Genomic DNA, 19,132 nt, shown 5'->3' with positions numbered 1-19,132 from the left:
AACACATCAGCAAACCGCTCCTGCAACATGGCAATGTCGGCTTTTTGGGACTGCGAGAGGTGGTTTTCAACAGGGAGTGAGGTGGAATTGCCCGGCTTTGGAACCATCAGGCCCTAACTCGTCTCTCTCTTCAAACTACAGTCACCAAAAGGAAGCCGACTCCGCCTCTCTCCATGCTTTTAGGAGGTTGAGGGGTGGTAAATCTGTGTTGCTTCTCCCCTGTCAGAGCGTGCCACCTCATAATCCACCTCCCCTACTCGTCGTGTGACCACGAAGGGCCCTTGCACTTGGCGAGTAATTTCGAGCTAGAAGATGGGAGTATACAAGTACTTTGTCTCCCGGTGAAAATTGTCTGAGCTTGGCCCCTCTGTTGTACAGGCGTTGGTTGCCGGTTCCTGGGCCTTGAGCAAATTCTCCCGTGAAAGCTGTCCCAGTTGATTGGAGTTTTGCCTCTAAGGTCCAGGACGTACTGTATTTCATTCTTCTTGGCTTGGACCTTCCCTCCCAGTTTTCTTTAACCAGGTCAAAACCCCACGTGCTTCCTGCCAAACAACAGTTCAAAGGGAGAAAATCCCGTGGAGGCCTGGGGCACTCCCGCACTGCAAACAACAGAGGGTCCAGCCATTATCCCAATTGCTGCTCTCCTCGTGATATGAACTTACGAATCATGTTCTTCAAGGTCTTATTCGGCCGGCCGCACCGGCTCCGCACCGGCTCCGCCGGAGGTGAAGACATCAAAGCGTATCGAGTGCCGGTTGGGCGCCAATGTGACAGGTTCGCTGTCCGTGGGTCCACTCAATACACACACACCCTGGTTGTCGAGGGAATATTGTTTATTACTCTGCTACCTAAAGTTCTCCGCAGCCCGGTACGCCTCCGCTGCCTCTCAGTTCCCGCTGTCTCCGCTGTCCCACAGTCTATGCCGCCTCCGCTGTCTCTCCGCTGCTCCTCAGTCCACGCAGCCTCTCCGCTGCTCCTCAGTCCACGCAGCCTCTCCGCTGCTCCTCAGTCCACGCAGCCTCTCCGCTGCTCCTCAGTCCACGCAGCCTTTCCGCTGCTCCTCAGTCCATGCAGCCTTTCCGCTGCTCCTCTGTCCGCCCGGCTTTTATCCTCCGCTCCGGCTGCTACTGCAGGGATAATTAGGTCAGCCAATTACCATCACCTGTGCCAATTACCTTGACGCTGCTTCCACGCACCCCTCCACACCTCTCCCTCCTGCAGCTGAGCTCTCCCACGCCCATCGCCACAGTGGAATTTATTTTTGCAGTTTTGAGCCATTTTTTACTTTCAATGAGTAAAATGATGTATTTTCTGTATTTTTTGTTTTAATCTTTAAGATAACAATCTAAAAACCTTCAGCCCTCAAAATACATACATTTCTTTCAAATAATGGCAAATCTCTGAACTTCTACCTTCTTTCTTACATTAAAATTCTTACATTTTTCCTTCATACGTAGGTAGATTTTTCATGTAAAATTTTGATTAAAGCTAAAAAAAATCCCAGAATCTATTTGAAAATATCTTCAAAATGACAGTTATTTGAGATTATGTCACTATTTTAATGCCAGTTTTCAAAAAAGAACTTCATGAAACTGGTTGCTATTAAATAAACATTCAGGATCATTGAAGTCTTCTATTTTCTTTAAGTTGAACTGGGATTCAAAGTAGGGAAAACAACAGCTTGTGGCACTTTAACTTGAGCATTAGTGACCAAAACTAGCTGTCATGGTTTAACTGGATTAAATTCCTACATCCAGAATCATTAAACCTAGAGAAAACCCAAAACCAGAAGAGTAGAAGCTCGTAAAATAGCATATTAACACCTGTGGCTTTGTTCTAAAAGCCCTTTCAGATGAGGCGTTTGGGTGTCCACATACATATAGGGCCTTATAGAGCAGCAGCAGTAGCTTATATAAATCCCTTTACAGTGTGTGTGTGTGTGTGTGTGGTGTGTGGCCTTTATGCATTTGACCTCCACATGCTGCATGCTAATCCCATATATATGCATACATGTGTGCGCCCAAGTTCATTTCTGTTATGTCTGATTGAATTAAAGCTCTGACACGGTTTGCTTGAGGTCAGTGTGTGAAAAGCTGTTTTTTTTTTTTTTTTTTTCCCTGCCTTACAATCTGAAGTCGAGCTCCACTCTTTGCTTTTCCTCATGTGATCACATGACCCTGAGCACATCAGCTGCTTTCTGATTCACCGTTTCCTCCTCTCCCATCTTTCCCACGGCTCTTTCAAGTCTTTTTGGGCTCATTTTTCACTGCAGTATAAAGTTCCTGCAGCTCGACTAGTTACAGAAAGAACTTCAGAAATGTGTATTTGATGCAATGTTAATGACCAAAATAAACGGATAAAAGAGTTGAATTTCTTTAAATATTTATCTGTACACCAACACTATTAAAGATGTTTCACCATGCTGAATGTGTCTTCAACAGTTTGCTCTTCTGTTTAACTGTTTCTCAGCCATTGCTGCATTTATTTTATTGATCCAGTCTGTTTTATTTTCCTCTTGTTGTCTTGTCTCTGTTCTGTGGTCCCAGAATTTTTGCCTTTTGGTTGCTTTTTGAGTGCAGAGTTTTTAGTTTCTTTAGAATCTGGTGCCAATGGTTTTAATTTTGGCGATTTGTTTAATGAGACCTGTATAAATTAAAGTGATTTTGATTAATATAGAAAATTTAACCTTAGATTAGATCAATTTTTACAATAGACCTGAACATTTGTGATTAGTTAAATGCATGTATAGTAAACTGATTTTGATGAAATATCCCAGTTTTAAATTGAGTTTTATTTTATTTTACGTCACAAGGCAAGTAGCTCAAGCACCATTTTGAAAGTAGAATATCTGACCATTTTTTCCATTTTTACAATTTTCTTGATGTTGATTTAAATGGTTGCAATTTTTCAGATTTTACAAAAACATAGGATTGTATGTCAAACCTGCTGTGATTTTGGGATTCATGGGGTTAAACATTGCATTATAAAGGCATGAAAGGTAAATTATTCTGACAAACATCCAGCATTTCACAGCACTAGCAGAAGGGACACAGATTTACGTCTGGTAATAAAACTGCTTGAATCTTCATCTTTCAGCCAGATTTCCCCAATATATCCCTTCATCCATCTAATCTGTCTGAAGTACCTAATCATGCAGCACAGACCTCACAAGACCGATGAAAAGCTTCTATCAAGGAGGTGTGGCACAAAACCGCCCTGTCAGAATGTCTGATGGACTCCCAGGTTTTTGTTGGCTCAGAACTGCCCTTTCCTCTGAGGCGTGTTTGATCTGTGGAGAGTGAATGAGCCTTACTTGACAGAAGTAATGCATTTTCCTGTTGCTTCTGAACAAATACGTCATTATCTGAGCAAACGGGACCAAAATCAGCAAACGGTGGTTAAAAACACATTGTCTTTATTCTCCGTTCTAATACATTTCCTGCTGCTGAGTTTCGCTTTGCCAACATGCCAAAATTTGTCCTCACAGGAAACTTCAAAACCAACTTTCACAAATCTGTGCTTTTACTGTGAAAATCTGCAAAGAGAATTAAATTTCACATTTTCAGAAATGCTTCTGTTTCACTCACCTGTGTGTTTGTTTCTTTGTCTTTCTGCAGGTTTGAGTGCAGCAAAGTTGTTGAAAGCCAGCGGATTGAATCCCGTCGTCTTGGGGCCAGAGATCGAGTCGGCGGTCGAACCTTTACTGTTCGGGTAAGACCAGGATGCAAACTATAAGAAGCCGAAACCTCATCGTGTCACTAATGGTTTCCTCCTTTTCTTAGATCAGTTTGTACGTTCCTCGACTCTTCCTCACACCTTTAGCAACCCAGTCTCAACAAAATGGTGTTCCTGTACAACTAAACTGCATTCGTTTTTGAGGGGAGCAGCATTTTGTTTGAAATAAACATATTTTTGTTTTAAACAACCACCAAATCCATGTTTTAGGAGGTTATAGTGGAGGATGGAGGCATAAACCAGAGTCTCGACTCTCTTCTTTTGTTTAGACATCCAGACTTCACAGAAAAGTTTAGTAAAATATCACGCTATGTTCGATACTTTTACATTTTAGAAGCTTGGTTAATTTTTTTTCACCAAAGTAACTTGGTTTGGGTTAAAATGCAACTTTTTCACAACAACTTTGAAGCCTTTTCTCCATTTTCTGTGTTACTACGGTGGCAAGTTCATCTAATATATGATTGGTCGACTGAAAAGGAGTGGTAATTCTTTTATTTGTGACGCATAACAAACATTACTGGCAGAAGATAAGTTTAGTTCAAAACATAACTGGTGACTGATTTATCACCAGAGATGCACAAGGAGAGACAAATTGAAGCAATAGATGTTTAAGAAAAAACAAAATGTCCTTGCTTGAGATCTGGCGTTTTAAAGCAGCATCGTGTGTCTTTGTTTTGTTACAGTCTACTGCTTTGTTTTATGATCTCTGTCAGACTAACAGAGCATTGTTTATAATAACTTCAAGTATGATTGAATATATTTACATGACATGATGTGACACGAATGTCCGGATCTTGTATATGTTTATTTTTACATTTAACATACTCACATGCTGTTGAGCTGTGGTGCGAGTTTAAATTCACACTCGCCTTTTTGTGCATCTCTAGAGACATATTTGAAGCCAACGTAGAGTAAACAGTCAGCAAACATTATGTAACTTAAACCTTTGGTGTGCAAAAATCTATACGAGCACACCTTATGGTACGTCAGACAGGTGTAGTGTTTCCCAATATAGTGTGTCAAATCTAGCAGCCAAAAATACCACAGTGTCATAATTGTCTGCACGGTGACCTCACGGTGTTCTACACAAGTATACAGACTGTGAGGGTCAAAGTTTAAGGTTCTTTATCATGATAAAGTACTTGGTCCCAATTGTATATGTCAAATGGTCGTACTTTCTGAAGGCAGCTGTAGTATTTGCAGTATTTGGAACTTAGATGGCCCATCTTTACCAGGTTGGACAATCAACAGAGCCAAAATCAACACTGACATCTGGAAGCACAAGAATACATTCCAACATAAGGTCACATTTTTGTCTAAATCTGTTGTTTTTCAGAATAAGGAAACAAAATGGGTGGATCTGGGCGGGGCGTACATCGGACCGACGCAGAACCGCATCCTCCGATTGGCCAAAGAGTACGACATAAAGACCTACTTAGTCAACGAGCAGGAGAGCCTGGTGCATTATGTCAACGTGAGTGTCCTGCATCTTTAGGTGACCACTTGTGAGGGGTTCGAACATTCATCCACTTCAGTTTTTGTAGTAAAAGTTGACCGTTTCAAAAAGACATTGCAAACATCCCGAGTCTGACCTGTTATCCAACAGACAGGAAATACATGTGTGTGTGTTTGTCATTAAAGATCCCATATTGAGCCCCTTTCAGCCAAAGTAATGGAAATTTCTCATGTCTCCACTCAAAATATCGCAAAAATGGTTTATTTCACAGTGACTCCTCGTTTTAAAACTGTTCAAAACCAGCAGTTTTACTCTGAAAACCAATGAGCTACTGTTGTTCCTGCCCCCTTCAGGAAGAAAACTCTCTCTGCGCCTATGATTGACAGCGCAGAGTTAAACAGTAGGCTGCACGGTTGCTCACACAAGGAGTCAAGGACTTTCTATCACTTCCAACATTCTCACTGGCCATCATTTTTACAAAAATATCTCTCAATGCTCAACACAGACATTGTTTACTTGAACTCATTGTCTGGTGGAGGTAACTGCTAGCTAGCATTTCATTGTAATGGGCTGCATTTCAGTCACAGTTTCATACTTGTTCAGTTGCCTGACAACAGAAACAAAAAAATGTTACTCAGAAAGACTTTAGTGGGAATTAAGTTGTATTAAAGTGCAGTTTATGAGAGCACAGAGGGCAGGAGAGAAGCTAACAGATGTCAAATGCAAATGCAGTGAAATGGAAAAACAGTAACCCAGCTAATGCTTGTTTATTGGTTTCAAATTAAAGTTTCCACAATGTTTGAATGTCCCTCAGTTTCCACGGAGCACCGACCTGTGGGCAAACGATCTAAGCTAACGTTAGCCACTCTAACCACACAACACGCTAACACCAAAGCTTTTCCTATTGTTGTGGGGACATTAAAGTCAACACAACAAAGTAATCCACTGGATCTTCAGTTCCTCTGATGCTGGGAATGCATGAGGGCTCTTGTGTTCACTCTTGTAGCCAACAGAATAGCATTTGGTTAGCTTTTAGATACATTTTAGAGTTAGCAGAAGCAGCTCTAGAAAGTAGATCAACCTGTTGGACTGTGAGGCAGCCACTGTTGCCAACTCCTCAGTAAGGAAAGTCACTGTGGTTGTCCTAAAAGTCGCTAGAAGTCGCTAAATGACGTCATCGCCTAATTTGCATATTTCCCAGTTTGCATGTAATTGTAATCAACGTTGTAGGAGAGAGGAATAACATTGTGAAAGAGACCAAAAATGAATATAAAACACCCAAAATATGTTTTTGTACTAGAGGCTAAATGCTGTGGTTTATTTTAGCATGACAGTGAAGAAACATTTTCGTTTATATGGCTCCGTAAATCTGGATGGGATCTGTAGTGACTGCGCATGCGCGATTCATCTGTCGTCTGGCCGCGGAGTGATGTGGGTCTCCCCCTCCCCTCCCTGGGACTGCTGCGGGGTTACTGGACTGACAGCCTGTGCTCTGGGAGGGGGAGAAGCTCACAGCAGCACCTGCTGCTTGTTGAAAACAGTAACTGCAGAATGAGCCGAGTTTTCCTATCAGTCTCCAAAAACGGCAGAAAAAGTCGCTAGATTTTCGCTAGTCGCTTTTGACCAAAAAAAGTCGCTAGGAGCTTTGAAAAGTCGCTAGATTTAGCGAGAAAGTCGCCAAGTTGGCAACACTGGAGGCAGCTACTCACTGTGAAATGGTTCACCTGGAAGCCAGTGAGGGGGGCGGAGCTATATATAGCTGGACTACTATTGGTTAGCTGGGTATGAGGTAACACCCTGGGTCAAATTCTTACTGTGTAGCAGAATAAAACATCTTTATAGCTTAACATTTTTTCCTTTACGCCCATTGCACACGGATTTTCACATGAAACCCTTAAGAAGACATTTGCAGACAGGATTGTACTCATATTTATCAATGAGTTTTATGCTGCCAGGAGCTTCTTCATGGACTTTCCCGTTCCTAGACATGCTATTCTATTGCCCTCATGCGGAACACTGCATACAAAAGTGTGATCCAAACTCTGAACAGACACTAAAAAGAGGGGACTCCCGGATGAATTAGCGTCTCCCCCAAATCTGTTCCCATGGTGCCTGGAGGAGACAAACCCAGTCCTTCCCGTGACTTCCTACATGTGTACCGAGCAGCCAGCCACCCCCTCTTCTCTCCAGCATTAGAGGCTGGAGATGCTAATCTTCGCCTGAGGGATTTCAGTAATGCAGTTTCTCTTCTCTCTGAGTGGTTGAAAGGCAAACAAAGAGGGAAGGAAGAGTGAGACACTGAGGCCATCTTTCTTTGTTCTTGTTATTCTTTGCTTCATATCTCATTAGTGTGTGTGCACCGCTGTCCTTAACACAGTTGTGTTCCTCTACCTGATTTAATTTGCAGCTGCTGCTGTGTACCCTGGTCAAACTGGCCCTTTTGTAAATCAGCGGGCTGCTCGGTTCGGCTGACAGCTTTCTGTATGTTCATGGACAGACAGAGCATGTCTCCTTATAGGCTGCGCTCATTTCTTTCGATCATAACTTTAGAGGTGGACTTTAGAGCTCTGGGCGTAAGCATGGAGACAAATGCAAACACACTTTCACTGCATCATGTGGAAACTTCATGTCTCCAACACCCACATTCTCTATAACAATAAAACTACACATAATACTGCTTCATAAATCACCACTGAGTTCAAGGTCAGTGTCAACAAACTCAGCGTTACAGGCTTCAAAAAGTTGATTTATCACAGGACTGTTGTATCAGCTGCCACTGCAGAATTTAAACTTTAATTATCTTGTATTATTAATTCAACTTTTATGGGCCTTTGGAGAGCTGAAGCTACATAGTGATTATTGCTGGTGTACAGTAAATACTGACTTCTCTACTGTGAAAAAATACTCTCATAAAAGATGAAACTCATACCCAAAAAGTTTCTGTAGAGTAGAGCAGGTTTATGTCAAAGGCGAGGAAAGGCCTGAGGCTCTTTACCTAACAGCTTAGTGTCACTTGTCAAAGTCCCTTTGTGTTTAAAGTGACTCCTGTTTTGAGACTGAAAGTTACTTCTCGACGTTAGAAACAAAAGATAAGTTTCTGATGTAACTTTTATTGCAATTTTGCTTTTGTTGTGTTTCAGAGATGCATTTTTTGTGATCAGTGCTACGTTTTGTGACAATACTCTACATGCATTGCGGCTTCTTTACAATTAAAACCACTCCAGTTTTGTTAGTTGAACTTTTAAAGTAAAGAATCAGTTTATTGCTATGAAGGTTTTCACATACAAGGAATCGAATTTGGTGAATAACGCTGTAATTTTTAAAAAAGAAATCAAGATTTAAAGAGAAAACAAGTAAGTGTTCCAAGACAAATTAGGTCAAATAAATAAAAGTGCAACTAAATCAAGGGATTTTAAGTAATAAAAGGTGAAAGAATTATTTCCACTGTACAGGAATGTTCCATTTGTTTGCCTGAGAACGTGTTGTTAATGTTTGAGTTATTGCAGTAATTAAATGTAACGTGTGATAACGGCACAGGAGAAGCAACACCGGTGGCTTTGTTTCATGTAAGTCCTATCAGGTGAGCTACAAATAACAGAAAGGTAGTTCCTAGAAGTTTAAATTCAATTTGACCTTGCCTTGTGCTGAAAAGTAGAAATGCAGGCCTCCAGCGTTTTCATTTGAGTGCACCCATTTTTTTTGTTTGTTTTTGATTCTGAGTAGTACATTGTTAATTTTCTCATATACATTTGTAATTTATTGACACATTATGTAAATGTCTGCCAACAGGAGCAAAGGTCCAGGTAAAGGTTTGGGACATTTACCATGACCTTTTCCAATCTGGACAATCTAGGACGTAGAGTGAGTAAAGATGAAAAGTAGCTCCTTTATTATATATAAGCATTGTTCCTTTTTTTTTTTTTTTAGTATTTCTGATGCCTCACTGCTTCAGTTTGAATTTTTAATTCAAAACGTTAGATCCCTTGTAGCAAAAATCCTCTTCCCAGCCATACTTGGTTTCACTCTGCAATGATTGTGATGCATAATGTTTAGCTGTTTTATCAAATCTTTCCTAGAGGTTGAAAATTTACTTCCCATGCAGGGACTCATGCAGTTTAAAGTGGACAGTGTAACCTTGGTTAAAATTTGGTATATTTAATCAAAATCATTTTTATTTTACAGGTCTCATCAAAATAAAATCACCAAAATTAAACCATTGGAAAAAGATTATAAAGAAACCCAAAATATCTGCACTCAACAAGCAAACAAAAGCAAAAATTCTGGGACTTTTCTGGGCTGAACTGAACAAGAGAGACTGAAAGGAAAATATATCCTACTGGATCAATAATATAAATGCAGCCAAAGCTTACAGATGACCCTAAACACTTCACATGTGGACTATTGATAGAGGCTACCATGCTAAAGTTGCCTCTGTAGGAGCCACTAGTCAGCTGTGCACACAGAAGCTTCTAGTCTCCACTAAGTTGCAGCAGCTGTGAGCCCAAAAAAAGACTTTGAAAAGAATGAAATAAGGTTCTAATGTCAGATTTGATCCACCAGTGTGGATCAAGACACACTAGTGCAACCAATGAAAATGTCAAGTTACACTCCACAGATTTTTTGGCACATGTGCAGTCAAAATGGTGACAGAACTGTAATTATTAATTATAAAATTACTGAAGGTAAACGCACTGAATGACAAATACAGAAATAGCCTTAAGATCAACTCTAAAATCATGAAACCAATGAAAAACTGATCCGAGTCAAAGGCCTTCATACGTTCAATCTCAATCTTCTTCTAATAAAAGGTTTAATATAAAATGCATTTCATTCACCCTCATTCAAGTCACACAGGGGACATTGTTTGTCCTCCTCTGGGACTCGTTGGAATCATCCAGGTTCATCTTCGCTGAGCACAAACAGATGTCTGTGCTCTGATCAGGTTACGGACGACGCATTTCTTAATAACAGAGTGCTTTCTATTTTGGTTTCTTCTGTCTGATGTGCACTGAAGCTCAGTCTTGGTCTCCGCTGAGCCGACCGTCTCACCGCTGTCTCCTCAGCACTGATGTACTATTGACTTGACCTACTTCAGCAGTGCTGTGAAATGTCACCAGCATGACGTTGTGCACCGACAGCGGTTATGAAATAAATCTCTGCTCCAGCGAAGGCCTCGACTGGCTGTTGTTATGAAATGTTATGCAAGCTCCTGAATCCGTTCGTACTCGTGTCTCCGTAGCTACTATCTCTGGAAGATCCACTCAAAGACCCAGACTCAAGTCGGCATGCCCCTCGTAGCTTCCTGGCCGGTTTCCATGGCAGCATGCCTCATCAAAAACTGCTCACCGCTATCGGTGTCAGACGGCGTTTTTGTCTGTGTGTGCATCTGTGTATTTGTGCATTCATACTGTATGTGTGGAGCTGTGAGGGGTTACTGTAGCTGCATTTGTGGTTTCACCGCTCTCACAGCTGACTCTGCAAAAACGGTGCGAATATTGGAATTTCCTCCTCATAAGGAGTTTTCTGCAGGTGATGCTTGTCAAAAATTCCCACGAGAAGACCAAAAGCAGCAATGAATCAGTTCTACTAAGAAGCATTTATGCTGTATTCCAGTAGCTAGCTACTAATCATCCTAGATTTGGGTTTGAGGCTGATCACTGCAACTTTTAATTGATCACTACTGGCACAAAACGAAGTCTGATTCTTTCTTTGTGTTTTCACACTAGCACATGAGAAAAGCTGCAGAAGTGGATGTTTTGGGTGCCAGTGCTACAATAAACAGTCCTCAAGGCAATACCAACTTGATGTATCACTTTTGCAATGACTGGAAACCATTAAGCCTTGCAGAAGACTTTGTCATGTTGCCATACTGCCAGTACTCTGAGCAGTCAGAGCAGTCAACTCCTTGAGTTGCTACAGTACAAAACCGTGAGAGGCTCCACCTGGTGGTGCAACCTGTAAAAACAGCTAATCTAGAGTACTTAAACTGTGATGTTGGGTGTAGGCAGATGGTAAATTGTAATGACACGGATTGGATTGGGAACACAAAAATCGTGATCAGCACATCCCTATTAATCACAATTTTGGCTTCCTACACTTAAATGAATATGATCCATGGTGATATTGACACTTAAAATGCTCCACTGATAGACTATTGTCCATATACATAAAATTACTAGGTTTCAACTTGGGCAAATTGAACATTAAAACACTTTAATTTACTCTGTTCAAACAAATTTTTGGTCTCATACCTGAGTAACTGGGTGGAGACTAGAGGCTTCTCTGTGCACAGCTGCCAACTTAGGGAACATTTAGGTAAAGATTATTTTACATTGTAATGATAAAATATAATGAAGCTTCTGGTGAAGTAAGCGTCCTATTATGTGGAAATACCATCCAGGTGCAATGTTTACCTGAGAAGAGATGGGAGTAAGGCGAGCCAGCGGAGGCAGTGTGATGCTCTGAACAACGTTCTGCTGGGAAACCTTGAGTCCTGCATTCATGTCAGTGTTACTTTGACACCTGAATGCTGCTGCAGACCACCTTCATGGTAGCAGAATTCTCTGTCGGCCTCTTTCTGCAGGTTAATGCTCCCTGCTACAATACAAGCATTGCTCAGGACTGATTTGAGGACCATTACAAACGGTTCAAAGTGTGCACATAGAAGCTTCTAGTCTCCACAGCAGCTGAGACCAAAAATGTGTCTACTCAGCCTACAAATTCTACAGATCTCACTCCAATCGAGCATCTGTGACATGTTTTAGATCCCTCATAATTTCCAAGACTTCTGAAGCAAACATGTTGGTGCCTGAAACCACAAGACACTCTCAGAGGACCGCGGACTCCGACTAGTGGTGGTTTTAATGTTGTGGCTGATCGGCATAATTCACCACATGGAATTTCAAACTCATGTGTTGCCGCTGAAAGCTTTACTACGCTGTTTTTGATTGTAAGTAGCTTTTGATTAGCAAAGAACCAATTCAGAAGAATAAACACACACGGCATTAAGAAAGCTCCTATCGCAGCACAAATCTGAACTTAAAGAATGAGAAAACCGTGAACGTGGGGTGATATTTACATTAATTCAACTACATGACGGTGTCTACATTTCTCCACAGGACACAAGCTAGAGTAAGAGTAAACCAGCATGTGTCCCAAGCCATTGTGTAATTAGGGCTAGCTTTCAAGCAAGCCGCGTAGCTAATCAGCTTTTCCATGGCAGATTGTAATCCAAAAGGCCAGTGCTGGTTTCCCTTATCAGCAAACTACTGCCTAACAGGCAGCTGCAGCTCTCAGCACTGGATTTATTAATGAGCTATCGCTATCAGAGATGGGGAAACGGACTTTGATTAAATACTGTCCTTGCTTATCAGAGATTAAGGAAGAGCATGAGATTGTCTGTCGCCCCTACAGCACCGTGCAGGTTGAGCACATTCATAGGAAAGTGAACTGTTATTACCATGTTTCGTTGGTTTTCTCTGGTGAGGAAAGACGAGGTGTTTTAAAACTCTCTGGTCTGTTTTCATGTGAGCTAATACCTCATCTGTTGATTAAAATGTCCTCAGTGGAGTTTTAGAAACCGTCAGGTTATTTTTGGGTCATTTGTTGATAGTATTGTTAAAGGGAAAGAAAGAAAGCCAAATGTTTTTCATGTTCAGTCAGAACTGAAAGTTGAACATCACAATTAATCTCAAGAGGTTGTATTTCCTACCTTCTGTTAATGTTTGGTGACTACTACTGTACCACGACCAGGTTGTGTCTGTTTAGACGCCACATTTGATATGAAAGTTGCCTAGTAAAACTGACTAAACTCAGCTAAAATGTTGTTTTGCTTCATTTCTCTTGTATCACATTTTGTTGAGTTGCTGTTGAGAGTTTTAACAACAGGTGACTGATTGTTCCAGGGTCGTTATTTACGCCGTAATTTAATGTTTTTCTTCAGTTTTGCTGCTGCAGTTTTTAAAATCTCAGTCTGACCAGGTGAGAGAGACACAGAGACTTACTGTATTTTGGAATTATTGCATTTGTTTGTTGTGTTATATTTAATTTTTGCGATCAAGTATTTCATATTAAGAGTGTTTCTGTATGCTTTGTATTATTGTGACGTTCTGACGCATGGTTCCGAAAATATCACTTGTTAGTTTCGACATTATCAGTTTTTTGTTGATGTAAGATTAAAGACAGGACTTCTCATGATGGCTAATTTTTTTTCTTGTTTCCCATCAGTCATAATCAGAGACTATTTGATGTACTCGTCCAATACTGCACATTTTGAACGAGAAATGAGTGACAATTTCAGGCTTTTACCCTCCTGAGATATTGTTGTCCAAACACTGTCAAATTTCAATGCGTAAGAAAACTTTCCGAAGGTAGATCAACTGGCAATTTTTTTAAACTTAGGATTGTCTTGGAATATATTCCATATGTCAATCTATAATTTTACTGATACCATTTTAAATATCCACAATTTATGATGACAAAGTATCAGCAGAAGGTCCCCGATGACTTGAGATGAAATAACCCACCTGCAATTTGTACGTTACCTTTATTTTTTTGCCATTGTTGATATAAAATATTAATGAAAACAGCTTTAAGGTCAACACGGAAGGACAGTAGATGTATTGTTTACGGCTCCAATAAGAACATATGATTTGAGTTGGAGGGTAGAGATGAGCTGGGCCAAAACACCTTCCGTTCTGCAGTGTAGCCACCTGAGTGATCCTGACTCGCTGATGTGGAAACAGATGCTGCCGTGTATCCTCCCTTCCTCTGCTCCTCTCCTTCTGTATTCACTTGGTCGGCGTCACCATGGCGACCGACCTGTTGTTTCACGGCAACAGACAGTTCTGAGCAGGGGTACTGTACGTTATGAGACACGGTGTCATCCCTCCCGGCCTGCTGGTCTCGGCGAAAGCTAGACAGTGTGATTCCTAAAAACAGCATCCTGAGAGGGTTGTCTGTTGTGAGGAAACATTAAATACTAAACCTCATGGCTGTTGTACGTTAACTTTACCAACTCTTTCAGCTTATGTCTGGAGCATTTCTGTATCTCTGGTAGTTCTTACGTGCTATTTTTTAAAAATTATACTTGGTTGTGTTTGTGTCTTAGTGGAGGTATTTCTAATTCGAGAGAGAGAGCTGTTGTGAAACAGTTAATCTCAGGACAGGATATGTTAGATAACTGATAAAGCTGACGATAGATGACCACTCTCGGAGCCATGCTGTACCAGGGATACATGTTTTATGGCTTGTTAAGGCCCTTTGTTGTTTCACATTCCCATAAAATACCTGAAAACTGGTTTATTTTGGTCAACAAATGAAGCTTTTCTAGTTCAAGATGAAGCCATTTGCAGGGCTCATTTCATTTTATGCACACCTGTCTAAATATAGTCGTATCCCAGCCGACTGCGGAGCTGCTTTAATACGTTTCAAACACAGTGAAGTGGCACAGTGCTGCTCCATCATGTTATTTTTATCCAGCAAAAGTCACATCCTTAAATGGTTTGTTTGGATCGTCTCATTTGTCTGGTAGAGAGGTTTCTGGCAGAGTTTAAGAGGCTTCACAGTGGTTTGTGCAGGTAAAACAGACAGATAAGAGGTGTTTGATGTTAAACATCATTCAGAGACAATAAATGTGTATATTTGGTGGTTTTATGTCTGTGTAATCAGGACAAAGCTCCAATAAAATGGCAGCAAATTGCACAACAAGCCAAAATGAGACACTGTGTGTAATTAGGAGCCATTATCGGTTCAATACTGCCTCCGATCGAGCCAACGGAACAGCAGAAGAGTGATCACCGTGGGCTCATACTTTAATCCAACAGCTACAGCACAGTACAGGCTGAGAGCACTTGTATGAAGGCATCCAAATGTTTTGCCAAATTTTGTTTCTTACAGGGGAAACTAGAGTTCCATGGGGTCTGAAACAAGTCAAGCTAGATGTGCGATACATCAGCCAGTGTTTGGTTGCGTAGTAGGCAAAGGCGTCAGTTTGTTTTTAAAAGTGGGGGGGATGGAGACCACAGCCATTGTCAGATGGAAATGCACACCCTGGGTGGTGTGCTGGGTAATCGGGAACACCGGGGATATCCCCAGTGGGCCGCTTTATTGTTGGGCAGCTCCAGTCATAAAATAATAATAATAATAATAATAATAATAATAATGCTTTAAATCATGGGTCTCAAACTTGCGGGGCCACTGCGGCCCGTGGGACGATATTTTGTGGCCCTCTATTTGAGATCAAAGTTTAGCATTGTTACGGCACGCCTGCTTTTCTCATATGCTTCTGTGTGGTTGGTAAGACAGCACTTTGAGAAAATGTCGAAAAACGGCGGCAAAATGCCACAAGCTGGGCTTGAACTCACAACCACCGCACCAAAGGCGAAGGTTCAACCTGTTACATGCGGGTAGAGGAGTCTGTGGGCCGCTAGAATACTAATTCTCCAGGGCCGAAATTTGGCCCCTGCATGCCTCTGGTCGGAGCTTCCACTTGGCACGGGCACAAATTTAGCATCTGCACGTTGTTTTTTAACCTCACAATGGTGTGCTGCATGTCTGTGCAACTCTCGGCCGAGTGCGGATGGTGCGTTCAGGAGCGTCGGAATTTTCTATACTGCTGAAAATAACTGGGTTTACAACGGCTTACATGTGAAGAATTTGAATGTGTTGGAGACAAAATGACCCCTGACAAAAAGTGGGGGGGACACATCCCCACCGTCCCCCCCTAAACTGACACCTATGGTAGGAGGTGCTGTTTTATCAATCAAATAGCTTTTTACTACGATGAGACTTTGAAACCAACTCCTCACCTTCCCCTCTGCATGTGTCGATTAGATGCATGGTTGAGAAATAGAGCAGTAACCCAGGCAGGCAGAAACCACAAGATAATTACAGAGCTCTTATCAAGTTTGATGACGCTAAATCTTTGAATCAGTTATAAAATATTGCATAATCGTCGTGAACTCTTTGAACGACGTCCAAATTCATGATGACTCAGCTAGATGTCAGCTAGAGGTTGACTAATGCAAAGCTTCGAGGTGAAAAACTGATATTTTCTACTTTAAGGATGCTTCTAGCAACCCTCACTGCAATATTTCTTGTTTTTACCTCACTGTGACAAGGAAAACTTTGTGTTTTCACATCGACCTCAGGGTGGAAAAGCTCAAAACAAGATCAAAGCAGGTTGTGAAAACAGACTCGGAGTCAGCGTGCAAAACTTAATGACGCCACATGTGACGTATTTCGTGGAAAAGGTATTGATAAAAACAAGCCGTGATGCAAACTGCCTGTGCTCAGGGAGAAACTTCTGTTAAGTCAAACACAACATCCGCCAAGTTAAAAGACCCGTGTCAGCAAAGTGTATTGACAGTCCAGTGTGGCAGCCAAACTCTGAAACTAACTTTTTGGCACAGGGCAGACTGAATTTACTGTTTCCCATTGATTAAATGTGTTTAACTGATCTTTATTTATGAAAGTTTGTGTGATGTGTGTCCGACAGGGAAAGTCTTATCCGTTCCACGACTCCTTCCCTCCCATGTGGAACCCCATCACTGTGATGGACTTCAACAACCTCTTCAGGACGATGGATGAGATGGGTCAGGAGGTAAAGAAGGAATCTCTGTTTGCTTTTACTCTCTCTGTATGTTTGCCTCTTGTTGAAGTTCCTCCTGTATTTCAGATTCCCAGAGAGGCTCCCTGGAGAGCTCCTCACGCTGAGGAGTGGGACAAGATGAGCATGCAGCAACTCCTTGAGAAAATCTGCTGGACCAGGTGATGCATAAAAACGATGCTTCCATGTTGGGGAATGAAGTTGCTACACTCATTTATTGGGTTTCTGAAGTTCTCCTTTCAGACTTTTACTTGTTTCCATTCATCTGACTGCGTATAGATGTTGACTGTGTCTGAATGAACAATCTGGTCGCTTTTCCTGTGTTGGGCCTCGTGACATACACTACCGTTTAAAAGTTTGAGGTCACCCAGACAGTTTCATTAAAAAATTCCAGCTAGAATATTCATTTACCACATTAGCAATGTCTAGACTGTATTTCTTTTTTTTTTTTCTTCATTTAAAAAAAAAAAACTGTCTTTCAAAAATTCCAAAACTTCTAAGTGACCCCAAGCTTTTGAACGGTAGTGTATATGCATAAGTAGGAATGTTTAATTTATTTGCCCATTGAATTTGAGATGTCACAAAAAATGTAAAAACACGAAAATGTGAATTAGGTTGGTTTCCATGAACTGTACATTATGTACAGATACTGGATCGTGTAACCAAAATATGTAACAGGCGGCATGAATTGATGGGACTCAGAAACACGCTTACAATTTAATCAATTGTTCCTTGCATCATTTCTGACAGATAAGTCCGCAGTAGTCGATTAAGATCATAATCATGTGATCAGCAGGCAGCTGATGTACTGTTCATTTGCTGTCATAGTTACAGTGACGCCATGCCTCTATCTCACGATACAGAAATCTTTAACAAATCCGTGGATCCAGACTATAAGCAGCATCACTGCTAAAATCTTATCACTTGGTCCTTGTATAATTTCTGACCTATCCTGAAAATGTCATCAAAATTCATTAATCTGTTTTTTAGTAATGTTGCTAACAGACAGACAGACAAACCAACGCCGATTGTCACATAACTGCACCATTTCTTGGTGGGATATCAGTTGAGAGAAGTCTTGAGGAATTGTTTTCAGTAGGGAAAGTCGGAATATTTCTTTATTCGTTCTGTCTGAACTTTGAAAAAGTCTAAAACAAACTGAGATGAGCATAAAAATAGGGAAATTTTGTCCAGTTTGCCTGTTTCTATTCAGTTTTTCTAATGTGGTGCTTCAAAATGTCCATAACAATACATAGTGAAAATGTGGCTTGAGAGGCATCACATACATTTCTCTGCTCCCAAAGTAAAAACATATATATTACAAGAAACCTGAAAATCTCCTTGACATTTCATTGTGCTCTATCGTCGTAAAAACAAATAAAACAGCAAAAATAAAGGATTCTGAGTCAAATACTTGTTAGGATCTTAATACTTAATATTAGGAACGCAGTCACAGCTTCATTGTGCTTTTTCAGGAGTTTTTTCTGTCTCTTTCATCCCTCTCTTAGTGCCGTTCGTCGCTTTGCCACCCTGTTTGTGAACGTCAATGTGACCTCTGAGCCCCACGAGGTTTCAGCCCTGTGGTTCCTCTGGTACGTGAAACAGTGCGGAGGAACCATGAGGATCTTCTCCACCACTAATGGAGGCCAGGTAGGTCTGCTTTGTTTGTGGTATCTATGTTTGCACCAGAAGATTTTGGCACAAGAATTTCCTTTGAGATTACCAAAGTTCTGTCTTATCTTAGATTTTGAGAGTGCATTTATTCCTTAGATCCAAACAGATGCACATTGTGTCCATCTTCTCGGTGGGATTGCTTTTGAAGTCTGTATTGCAGTGAGGTGGAGCAGATATTGAATGAAACTGCACAACCTGACCTTTCTAACCATACCAATGACTTGTCTGAGTGAAGATGGGTTGACGAGAAAATTAACTTTAAACTTTCATCAAAGTTAAAACCTGCATTTAAGTCACTTGTGAACCCTTCCTTACATATGTATGTTAATATTTAGCTATACATTGCAGCCATTGCATAGACATTGACTTATCTATGCAATGATTTGTTAATATCTTATCATGAGAACGTGCAGAGCTGGACCATTTTACATCGTGCTAGTTACATATTTGCATATATTGAAGTAATATCTTTATGAAGACAGACTGAACTTCAAACAGTTGCTTGGTTACAACTCTGCATGTACTCCACTGTATGTAAACACTTCAATGAATAAAATAGTGCTGTTTTTCTGTGTTGGAGACTTTTTGATACTCCCAGATTTAATACATTCTCCCCTACGCAGTTATGAACCGATATCTCTACTGCCAACATTTTATGG

The 19,132-nt window shown here is 41.0% G+C and overlaps 1 protein-coding gene across 1 annotated transcript in view; it reads left to right on the top strand.

Moving 5' to 3' along the window:
• mao (monoamine oxidase) overlaps positions 1–19,132 on the top strand; it is a 60,955-nt gene that overhangs the window by 27,871 nt on the left and 13,952 nt on the right. The window contains exons 2-6 of the mRNA XM_022201499.2: positions 3,618–3,711; positions 5,072–5,209; positions 16,689–16,793; positions 16,869–16,960; positions 18,308–18,449. Coding sequence (XP_022057191.2) covers positions 16,725–16,793; positions 16,869–16,960; positions 18,308–18,449 — 303 coding nt within the window. The 5' untranslated portion in view covers positions 3,618–3,711; positions 5,072–5,209; positions 16,689–16,724. The remainder of the gene's footprint in view (positions 1–3,617; positions 3,712–5,071; positions 5,210–16,688; positions 16,794–16,868; positions 16,961–18,307; positions 18,450–19,132) is intronic.

Source organism: Acanthochromis polyacanthus, chromosome 14, assembly GCF_021347895.1.
Source record: "Acanthochromis polyacanthus isolate Apoly-LR-REF ecotype Palm Island chromosome 14, KAUST_Apoly_ChrSc, whole genome shotgun sequence".
Lineage (NCBI taxonomy): Eukaryota > Metazoa > Chordata > Actinopteri > Pomacentridae > Acanthochromis > Acanthochromis polyacanthus.
The sequence above is the reverse complement of the archived record's forward strand: the minus strand, read 5'-3'. Positions and strand labels throughout refer to the sequence as shown.